Raw genomic sequence first — 11,982 nt, forward strand, 5'->3', positions numbered from 1 at the left:
CTATAAAAAGGACAGTCCACGTATCCATAAGGGGAGAGACCGGGCGAACACTTGGCAGTTTTCCCCTTCATTCGGTATTGGCACTTGCTTTAATCACTCCCAGGGACTTGAGGTCCTGCCCTCTCCTGCCGTGCTTGTAACCTCTACTGTGAGCACTTTGATGCAAGTAATATAAGCCTCATAGCTCCTGTGTTGGAAGTAGGCCATTCGTAGCCTAAACCAGGATAAATCGTTTGTGTCAACTTGCATCACCATCTAGATCTGGGTACGCAACACTCACTGGTTGGTTAGATCCACTACTTCAAACACCGACAGTTTTGACAAAAAAAATTCCTAACAACACGCTTGTAATTCTGTTTGATTCCATTTCTTTTATGCAGAACTGAGGGGCGAGCCTATCTTATATGGATATGGAAGTGATGGAGAAGATGCTAGAGATGTTGAAGCCCTGGGTACACAATTTTCGCCGTGGGGATAGATAAGCATCTGCCATTGTTGCGCTTTGAAGGATGGTGCTTGTGGAGTAGAGAGGAACTTCTGTTCTTTTCGTTTTATCGGTGTATGCTTTAGCCAAGTTATCCCATGTTTGTTTTGCGAAGTCTTCCTTGTAAACTACAAGTAGCTTCCCAGTGATTTCCCCATTCCTTCCTGCGGGGATATGTAGCAAACCTTACTTGCTTTCTTAAAAGAAAAGCATAGTACTAAAACCTCCGTTCAAAAAAAATATAGCCTAGAAAAAAATCTCCCCACACCCAGGCGGCGAACCCAAACCCAACTCCCCATGTCCTCGCTGCCGCTGCCGGAATCACCTATGGCCGCCGAGAACGAAGCCTGCGACTGGGGTGAGATGCCGTCTGACGCGCTCGTGTCCGTGTTTGGGAAGTTGGACGTGATCGAGATCCTGACCGGGGCCGGGCTGGTCTGCCGCGCCTGGCACCGTCTCGCGGCCTCGGACCCCATGCTGTGGCGCCGCGTCGACATGAGGCACATGAGCTATGGCTACGAGGGGGAGCGGCTGCAGACCGAAAAGGTCGAGGACATGGCGCGCGCCGCAATCGACCCCTCCGCGGGCACCATGGAGCCGTTCTTTGCCGATACCATTGTCAACGACGACCTCCTGCGCTGCCTTTCTCAGAGGTCGGGGAAGCGACTGCAGACCGAGAAGGTCGAGGCCATGGCGCGCGCCGCAATCGACCGCTCCGCGGGCACCATGGAGGCGTTCTTTGCCGATATCTTCGTCAACGACGACCTCCTGCGCTACCTTTCTCAGAGGTCGGGGAAGTTTTTTCAACTCCGTTTACATTTCTTTCTGTTGAAGGATGGATGGAGACACGGGCTCCAGCTAACTCGTGGTTCGCACTGTGCGTGATTACCGCAGCCAGTTTTTGGAAATGTTTAATACTTTAATCTTTCTAACATTTCTTTACTGCGGTTCCACCAACTCAAGTTTCATTTAGAGCAGAATGTTGGTCTTCCTTCGTCTGATTTTTTGTGTGTACTGGATTTGGTTACTTAGGATAAAATGGGATGCTGTGAGTAGGTTAATCAGTCTAAGATCGTTACAACAGGTCTGAACTCACCACCTTTTTCACTTGCAGAAAAGAGGGTACATGTTTGATAATGATTTCTTCTCCTTATAATATTTTTAGGACAAAACAATTTTAAAACTTATTAACCAAATAAAATTGGATGGAAAAGTGCGATTATTGAAAGTATGCATCTTACATGTGTCTTTTGTGTATCATTCGTCTCTAGCCCTTGAATTTTCCAGAGGAACTGTGGGTCAGTTGCAATCCGATCCTTTGGGCACGACCACAAACAAAATTGTATGGAAACACAATTATTAACAACATGCACTTTACATGTGTCATTCATCTCTAGTCCTTGAACTTTTTTCTGTATTGACCTAGCTAGATTTTCTCTAGCTGTTAGGCTTGTCGATGCTCCAAATGACTGTAAGTCAGTTGCAACTTGCGAGCAGATCCTTTGGCCACGGCCAAGGTTAAGAGCAGGATTTCTGGGATTAGACAAATTTCAATATCCATTTGTTGTTTGATAGGATATAGGAATTGAATATCAGGATTTCTGGGATTAGACAAATTTCAATATCCATTTGTTGTTTGATAGGATATAGGAATTGAATATCTTTAGCATGGAAACTTATTTCTTTCAAAAAATTGCTTCTCAAAGGATGAATGAGCAGTTCACAATGAACTAATAGGGTCCATGATTTCTATCAAAAACCTTTCTCTTGTAGTTGAAGCATTAGCCATTGTTGCTGGAATGAATCCAAACATTACAAGCTGGTGAAACTTTTATTCTTATGTCTTTGTCACCTTTGGCAAATGACAAACTATCTTGTCACAGACCTTTATTTTTTCAGTAACCCTGTTTCATGCATTCTTGAGAAGAAACATTCATGTAGTGGGTAGCAAGAGGAGGTCCTTGACTATGCAGACGGTAGTCATGGTTGGTACTGGGGCGAGGCTGTTCACCTCAGGGCCCTATATTGGGGAAGTAAAATAGGGGTAGAGATGGGAAGGGAGATAAGTCTTTTCTTAAGTTCATGGTTACATGATTACATCTAGGTTTATGTAAGCAATGAGTCTCAACAACCTCCTAGTTCTGAGAATTATCAATCCAACCACTATTAACTCAAAGCAATCTAAGAATCTGAACTAAGAGACCAATCAAACTCCAAAGTCCTAACAGACTGGAACTGTAGCTTCCGAGCATGCTGTCACGCCATTTTGTTACTGTTGTTATCGTGCTGTTCTTCTTGGCCTGGTGGGAATAGTGGTTGCCCCACATAACAATTTGTCTCTGATGTTTAGAGTATCTGGAAGCTTGGCAGATCTTTTACGCTATCTGATTTCTTAAGAGTTTGTTACAGTATTTCCGAATGTACTGGTATTTGAGGAAGAAAATTAACTTGTGCCTGCTATGTACGTGTAAAAACTTGACCAACCTATGAGGAACTAGGTGCCTTTTTATTTATGAAGAATAGGCAGGAACAAGGACTTGAACTAGGTGGTTTGGGTATACATCCATGCCTTCAACGAGTAAACTCAGTTCCTGTTCCTCCTGCTACATATTCATAATAATAGCTTGATGTTGAATGTTGACTTGACAAGTTTGATTATGCCATGCAGCTTGACATTAGTCTACAATCATTTACTAGAACTAGATTCAGTTTATATAGCTATCAAAGGGAAAAGATAATCATGTGATTGATTTTTTTTTTGTTTAGTATTTGCCTCAAGTTCACAAACTGAAGTAGGTCACCTATCATTTGTTTATGCACTCCTTTTTTTGGGACCTGGTATGGAGTCTGATTTACATCACTTACCAGCTTCAGCAAGTTTGAATACTTGTTTATGCTGAGATAATGCATATCCATGTTAGAGTTGTTTTATTGTGGCTCATCTCCTGCATTGTTTCAATCCTTTAGCAAGATGTGATATGTAGATTGTTTGTATAGTGTCAACTCAAGCAGTATGGAAATATTCTTTTTGGATTGTGTGTTGAATTTTGCCTCCTAATTAGATTTAAATAAATTTTGATTGATTGGTTTAAGAACTGGCATTGATTTACTGAAGAATTGTTTTGTAACTTTTGTTCAACATTTACTGAAGTATTGATTTACTGGATTATTTCGATTGACTAAAAACAAGCTCATCCAGATTTACACACTTTGCATGCAGGGCCCCCTCATTGAAGTGCCTCCATCTCTCCGCCTGCAATTTCACCGATCAATGTTTTGCAGAGGCGATTAATTGCTTCCCTCAGCTGGAGGAGCTAGATGTTACATTATGCTTATTGTATGGCAGCGCGTGTGAGGCTGTTGGGAGAGCCTGCCCACAGCTTAAACGCTTCAGGCTGAATGAACTCTGGTCTATTTCTCGAAAGGAGGATATTGGCATGGAAGCATTAGGGATCGCTAGCACCATGCCAAGACTCCAAGAACTTGAGTTGATTGGTAACAATCTGACAAATGATGGGCTCATGTCAATCCTTGACCGTTGCCCTCGCCTCGAATCCCTTGACATTCGCGAGTGCTTCAACATACAAATGGACGATGCGCTTAAACTGAAGTGTTCCAGGATACGAGATCTAAGGCTTCCTCATGACCCCATCTTCTTCGACGACACCAGGTATTGGCCTTATTACATCAACAGTGGCGTATTTGACTCAGACATTGATTCCGAGGTCGGCACATATGATGATCCGCTGGATGATATGGGTGAGTCGATGTCAATCATGTTCAATGATGACTTTTATGTCTGAAGCAAGACAACGTGTTGGATGATATGTAGTGTTGTGGGATGATGGAATGGTTCCCTTTTTGTGTCTGAGGTTTGGGATGCTACAAGCACTTTCCATATGGGAGGCTGCTTTTTTATGTAGTAGCAAGCTCAAGTTTGTCTTTGCTCCTTAGCAAATCTCTGTACCGAGCTCAGATATGAAACATCTGCATTAGGACATGCATGAGGTTAAGTCTCACCTCAGCCTCCCATATGACCTGTGACATCTTATTAGGTGATAGTCACAGATTAAATGATGAGTCTGAACTTCTATCAAGAGATGGTCAGAAGCTCTAGGATAGACACTTGCAAGTGGTGATCCCAGAACTTCAACCCAAATCTTGTAAAGCCTTGATACCTGTCGCACTTGTTGGAGAGATCATCTATTGCCTGAGCAATGCAGGGCTACGACACCGGTATCAGCAAGGGCAGATGCAACGTGTCGCCATTGTTAGGGACCCCAAGATCCTTCTGCTGGACGAAGCCACTACCGGAATTAGCTCCTTTGCCGTGTGTTCTAAACACACGGCAAAGGCTATTTTACACTCGGCAAAGGCTTTGCCGAGTGTAACACTCGGCAAAGAACGCTCGGCGAACTGTACATCGGCAACAGCTTCTTTGCCGAGTACTTTTTGTCGGGCACTCGGCAAAGACTTTGCCGAGTGCTATTTGGCACTCGGCAAAGAAAAGTCACCGTCACGGCGCCAAGTGACGGTGACGGATCCTTTGCCGAGTGCCTACGGCGACACTCGGCAAAGACTAGTCCAGTGGACCCCACAGCCAGTCCCTGTGCCGAGAGCCCTAGTAGGCACTCGGCAAAGGAGGTTTCTTTGCCGAGTGTCTGGTGGCCTGACACTCGGCAAAGAACCCTCCAGTGGGCCCCTTTGCCAGTATCTTTGCCGAGTGCCTTGGCAAAAGCACTCGGCAAAGATGTCTTTGCCGGTTCCCAGGTTTCCTTCTTTGTCGAGTGCCACTGTCAGCACTCGGCAAAGATGTCTTTACCGGTTCCCAGGTTTCCTTCTTTGCCGAGTGCCATGGTCATAGCACTCGGCAAAGCAACCCTTTGCCGAGTGTTACACTCGGCAAAGTGACCAGGATGTCCCTTTTTTATTTGCTTTTGTTGTTCCATCCAAACAAACAAAAGATATATATCATTCACATCACATTATATATCAAGCATATCACAGAATGAACACATTTATCATCAACACCATATATATCACAAAGTCTCACAAAACAGATCACAAGTCTCACTAAAGTCAGGATCATCACAAAACAGATACAAGTCTGCATCATCACTAACATCACCAAGTATCTCACAAGATAAAGTGTAACTAACATCACCAACACTCATAAAGGTAAGTCTGGATCATCACAAAACAAATCATCAACGAGGTGGACATCTGGACTGGTTCGGCGAAGGGCTGGACGAAGCATGAGGGTTGTTCGACGCCGCCGATTGACCCTGCACAGAGAAGAGATTGTATGTGTGAGAACATATGAATATATATCATGCAGTACTAAAATTTTGATACTCACAGGAGTAGTGAACTCTGTAGGGTCAGCTGCAGGGAACAACGGAGGTGGTGGAGCATGACCCTGTGCGGCGCCAAGGCTCTGCATGTACGCGAACATCTCCGCCATCCTCTTCTCTAGCTCCTCACGTTGCCTCCTCTCATCATCTAGCTGAGTCTGTAATATTTCGCCCTAATGTTACGATAATGCAAAGAGAAGATATATAAAAATCAATGAACGATGAATAGATAAGGAATAACCTGGAGTTGCTGGATACGATGTTGTGAGGTGTCCTGCCGAGGTCGTATGGCTGGGCTCGCGCTCGTGCTCCTTGCTCGCACCTGAGAGAGAGTGGGAGTGGAGGACGAGTCGATTGCCCCGTCGGCAATCCAGTACCGCCCATGCCTCTTGCCTCCTCCGACCCTCATGAGGACATCTCCGTCGATGTCCTCGGTCCTCGGATCGTAATCTGGCCCATGGACCTCCTTGGCCATGGCGGTGTACTCATTGAGTCGGCTGTGGATGGCGGGGTTGGTGTACGCCTCGGGCCCGTCATCCGGGTTGTAGGTGACGTCGGACGTCGCCTTCCCCTTGTGGACCATGGCATATGCCGAGAACGTGGAGCAAGGCGCGCCACCATGTGCCGCCGACTGCGAGAAAACCAACGAGATGGTTAGAAATCATGTCTAATCGAAAGTTATATACCTAAATAAAAAAGAGCGCGTACCCATGCTTCCGCGTATTTGCCCAGGCTGCGACTGCCTTGATGGTGGGAGGGACCTTGCATCAGCAAACGTCGTTCCCGGCTAGCGTTGTGCGCCTCATCCCACTCAGCCGAGCACCACCTCTGCACCATCTGCTCCCAGCACTCAGGATGCGCGACGCACCAATGAGGAATCATCTAAAAAAATATAAGTACACAGCATATCAGAAGAAAAAATAAGCATATTTAGTACCAATAATAAAGTTTTGTATTTACCTGCAAGTACTGGTCCGGAGTCAACGACATGGTTCGGGCGTCCTTCTTGTTCACCTTCTCCCTAAGGACGGAGCCGTGGTAAGTGACGATGGCCTGGATGCGCGCCTCGTAGTGCATGTCCACGACGAGCTTCTTACAGCATGTCGTAGACACCACATCCGCCCTGGCCTCGTATCCAGCATCGCACCTGAAGAAATCCTACATACAAAGACGATGTATCCATACATTATTTCAAGAATATGCAACAAATGCGACTTATTAAACAATATAGTGCGAGGAAGACTTACCCACAGCTCTTGCTTCACCCGCTCCGCCTTGTTGTTGAATTGTCTGTCGTCCCGATCTACTGCATCGGGGGCGACAGCGTAGTGGTCGAAGGTGTATGCTGGGCTCGTCACTCCGGCGTACTCGACAAGTCCAGGGAAGTGTTCCCGGCATAGAAGGCCCAGGATGCCATTGGGGTTGCGGCCGTGACCCCCTGCAGTCTCCAAAACCATCCAAGACCTGTCCAAGTGATTAAGATGAAGTATTAGTTTCTATTATTAATTTGAACATATAATATGAAAAGGCAGCAACAATATCTAAAGTTATCTACCTCTCTCCATCGGGTCGTATCAGCGGACGTCTGTCACGAAGTATGGGTCGCTTAGGGAGGCTCGCGGGACCTCACAGGTAGATACTCCTCGAACCTGAGGAGCCAGAACCTGAGACGTCCTGCTGAGCGGCGTCGTCGTCGTCGTCGTCCTGCTGCGCCGCATCGTCGTCGTCCTGCTGTGCCGCATCGACAGCGGCTTGCTGCTCCACCTACTGCTGTACGGCGTCGTCCTGCTGCGCCTGCTCCTCCGTCCTACGGGTGCTCCTCCGTCCTACGGGTGCTCCTCCTCCTCCTCCCCCTCCCCCTCCTCGTCCTCGTCCCACCGCCCACCATCTTTGTCCAACAACCTGCAATTAAGAGTAAACAATTAAGCACATATAAAAAATATGTATTTAGAAACATATGCAAAATAAATGAAATATAGCATTACATCGATTAAAAATAATCTTCATATGTGTCCGGGTTAGCCGGATCATAAGTGTCATCATCACTATCAACCATTTCATAGTCGACATCATCTGAAGGCGCAATTTCGTCATTGGCATTGCCTTCAAGTATTTCTAAGTCATTCTCATTTTGCACCTCATCATCCTCGTCATCAACAACCATTTCAATATCTACTTCCATTCCGATCGCTTCGGTTAAGTCTATCTCAAATTGCCCTTCGAGCCCATCTTCTTGGAAGAACTCTCCGTCATATGTGTCCGGGTCTAAGTTATAATCTTCATCGTTTGGAACAGGTAATTTAGCGTGCGGTGATACCTTATACACAACATCCCAACCCTTAAGATGTTGTTTCGTTTGGCACGCATATGGAAGATAATACACTTGTGTGGCCTGTTGGGCCACAATATAGACATCGTCTCCTGGTAAGGTGGAATCCTGTCGAATTTCGACTAGCCCAAGATTAGAATGTGTCCGTCTCGTAACTTCAGGGTCAAACCAATGACATTTGAATATCACTGGAGTAAGAGGTTTGGAACCATAAAAATTGAGTTCATATATATCTTCAATTCTTCCATAATACTCGACCTCGTCAAGCCCGGGCGTATAGACTCCAGAACACGTGGTTTTTCGATTGGGCCGGCTTTGGTCGTAGCTTGTTGTGCGAAAACGGTATCCATTGACGTCATACCCAGAAAATTTCCTGACCCTATAGGCAAAGCCATTGGCTACTTGTCTCAACTCGGCACTCATAGACGACTCTCTTTGGCCCTGCAAGTTCAAACACGCTAGATTGTTATATTATTCGCACGTAAGAGCAACTTCAAATGACAAACTAAGCACGTACCTTACGTTTAAACCAGGAAATGAAATCGGGCAATCCATTTCCCGCACCCTTTCGAAGAAGGGTATCATATTCCTGTGGAGTTGGGTCCCTTGATCGACGCCAGAATTCATGAAGAAATTGCTCCATGTATGGCGTCACCTCTTCAAGGTTGGTCAATACATATAGCATGATATGGCGCCACTCTTCATGTCTCAGGGTCTTGGTGGTCGAACCACTTGCGCTTTCGAGTTGCCCTCGAAAAATGCTGAGGTTCGATTCATTGTCGCCATCATTGTAACGAGGGGGTGGATTATGCACGCTCGGCAGTTTGTCACCATAGTAAGTTGTTGTGAAGTTTGACACCTCCTCCAGTATGTATGCCTCTGCAATGGAAGCCTCGATTTTGCATTTATTTCTACATTTCTTTCGGATAGTCTTTAGACATCTCTTGATTGAATAGCACCAACGTCCCTGCACGGGCCCCCCCATTCGTGCCTCATACGGGAGATGAATAATCAAATGCTGCATCGGATTGAAGAAGCCGGGTGGAAAGATCTTCTCCAGCTTACATAGTAACACGGGTGCCATCCTTTCCAAGTCTGCAATCATGGTCCGAGCTAACTCTTTTGCACAAAGCTGGCGGAAGAAATAGCTCAACTCTGCAAGCGCTAGCCAGACATGCTCAGGGACATAGCCTCGAACCATCGCCGGAAGAATTCGTTCAATCCATATGTGGAAGTCATGACTCTTCATCCCTAAGACTCGCAGAGTAGATAAGTTCACCCCCCTACTAAGGTTAGCTGCATACCCATCAGGGAACATTAACATCTTGATCCACTCTAGTACTTCCTTCCTCTGGGCCCTGCTCAGGACGAAATCGGCCTTAGGCCTTCTCCATGTCTTACCACCACTAGGTGGCTTCATCTCTTGGTTTGGTCTATCACATAACTCTGCCAGATCCACTCTTGCCTTTACGTTATCCTTTGACTTATCAGGAATCTCCATAATTGTTGCCCAAAGTGCCTCGGCGACATTCTTTTCAGTGTGCATCACGTCAATGTTGTGTGGAAAGAGCAGGTCATCATAATAGAGGAGCCGAGTCAATCCCGACTTATGTGTCCACATATGTTGCTCACCATATCCCACAAAACCACCTTCTGGGTTGGCCACGAGACCATCTATCTCTTCGCGAACTTCGGCACCAGTCATCATTGCAGGTGGGCGGTCTGTCACCACGACACCTTTCGTAAAGTTCTTGATGTCTAGTCAGAATGCATGGTCAGGAGGGAGAAATTGTCGATGTTTATCGAATGACGAATATTTGCCACCCTTCTTCAACCAAATGAACCTAAGAGCTTCCTTGCAAACTGGGCATGGGAACTTACCGTGAACACACCAGGCGCAAAATAGCCCGTACGCCGGAAAGTCATGCATGGAGTACTGGTACCAAACATGCATTTTGAAGTTTGTCTTCGTAGCTCGGTCGTACGTCCATACCCCTTCCTCCCAAGCACGGACCAATTCATCAATCAAAGGCTCCATGTACACGCCCATTTTATTCCCCGGGTGTCCAGGAATTATCAACGACACGAATATGTTCTGTCTTTGAAAGCATACGCTGGGGGGAGATTGATTGGGATAACGAACACAGGCTAACATGTGTATGGGGCAGCGGTCATTCCATAGGGATTGAACCCATCTGTGGCCAGCGCAACACAAACATTACGAGCCTCTTTAGCTTTCTCATGGTGAATGACATCAAAGTGGGTCCATGCTTCACCATCGGATGCGTGAACCATCTTGTCAGGATTGTATCGTTTGCCTTTTTTGTGCCATGTCATCTGTTTCGCGGATTCCTCTATCATGTATAGACGCTGGATCCTCGGTATGAACGGAAGGTGGCGTATTATTGTCACGGGGATGTCGAGCTGCCTCTTCTGTCCATCACCAGAGTCTACCTCCATGAACCTAGACGATTTACACTTCGGACAGTACTTTGCCTCAGTGTGTTCTTTCCTAAATAGGACACAGCCCTTCGGACAAGCATGTATCTGCTCATACGTCATCTTGAGTGCACGAAGGAGTTTCTGTGCCTCGTACATGCTCTTTGGGAGAACGTGATCCTCTGGAAGCAGGCTGCCAATAACTGTCAACAAACCATCGAAGGCGTCTCGGCTCATGCTATACTGCGACTTGAACGCCATTATACACCCAATGGCATCCAGTTGAGAAACCTTTGTCTTGCCGTGAAGGGGTTTCTGTGCCGCGTCAAACATGTCGTAGAATGCCTTTGCGGTCGCCTCTGGCTCGTCCTCCATACATCCTTCGGCGAACTGTGCCTCGTGATAGTCGTTCAACATGTCCGCTACCCCGGCATCAGCATCGTAATCCTCGACGCGTTGTCTCACCACCTCCTCTCTCGTGCGATGTGCTTCACCATGGAAGATCCACCGAGTATAGTCCGGCGTAAATCCATTCTTCCAAATATGTTCTACCATGGCCTTCTTTGGTTTTCTTTTCCGGTTGTCACATTTGCTGCACGGACAAGGGACTAGGCTAGCTCCTTTAGCAGCTTCGCCATATGCCCGTTCCACGAAAGCATCAGTCTTCCTAATCCATTCTGGGGTGACATCATTACGTCGAACGCGGCCCGTGTACATCCACTCACGGTCCTCCATCCTCTAACATATATAACCGAGTATAGTTTAATATAGACATGTAATGCATGTACACTACGTTCCTACCTTCTAATAGGTGATGATAGGTCCTTATCCCACCCGCGGTTGCGTAGATGGAGTTAGTTTCCATGCTCTACTCCGATCCGAGATAAAATTTCGGCAACACCTACCCACTGTTCTCCGGATACACGTCCTGACAGGGAGAGTGTACTGTCCGGAGAACAACAAGGAGGTGACGCCGAAACTCTATCTCGGACCGGAGTAGAGCATGGAAACTAACACCATCTACGCAACCGCAGGCTGTCCAAAAAACGTGGACAATTCGAAACTGATACATTTGTAGATATGCAAAGATCTGCATATCTACACCGTATCTCTTTCGAACGGGAGACGCCTAACAGGGTTACGTGATCTACGACCATGATGCGGATGTAGAGGTTATACCTAGGGTGGCTGTGGCGGGTCGGTGCAGTGGCGACGCGAGGCAGACCCGCAACGGCTAGGAAGACCTCTGCAAAAAAATAAACAAGTCTGTCAATAAAAAATTTCGGCAGCATCTCCCCTGCACGGGGAGGTTTCCAAAACCTGCAAATAAAACTGACAACACAATGGCTGACATCCACACATATATCAACGACACG

The 11,982-nt window shown here is 46.5% G+C and overlaps 1 protein-coding gene across 1 annotated transcript; it reads left to right on the forward strand.

Annotated features, from left to right (window-relative positions):
- The first annotated feature begins 598 nt into the window (after positions 1–598).
- Positions 599–4,569, forward strand: LOC100273165 (ubiquitin-protein ligase). The gene is made up of 2 exons (NM_001147611.1): positions 599–1,272; positions 3,705–4,569. Exons 1-2 carry the CDS (start codon positions 782–784, stop codon positions 4,285–4,287), a joined length of 1,074 nt encoding a protein of 357 aa, NP_001141083.1. The 5' UTR covers positions 599–781; the 3' UTR covers positions 4,288–4,569.
- The last annotated feature ends 7,413 nt before the right edge of the window (positions 4,570–11,982 follow it).

This window comes from Zea mays, chromosome 10 (assembly GCF_902167145.1).
Source record: "Zea mays cultivar B73 chromosome 10, Zm-B73-REFERENCE-NAM-5.0, whole genome shotgun sequence".
Taxonomy (NCBI): domain Eukaryota; kingdom Viridiplantae; phylum Streptophyta; class Magnoliopsida; order Poales; family Poaceae; genus Zea; species Zea mays.

What these genes read in the sequence shown, in the direction of transcription:
- LOC100273165 (NM_001147611.1), top strand. Translation starts at nt 782, where the DNA reads ATGTCCTCGCTGCCGCTGCCGGAATCACCTATGGCCGCCGAGAACGAA. An exon ending in CTGCGCTACCTTTCTCAGAG is followed by an intron (nt 1,273 to 3,704) that starts GTCGGGGAAGTT and finishes CTTTGCATGCAG; the next exon opens with GGCCCCCTCATTGAAGTGCC.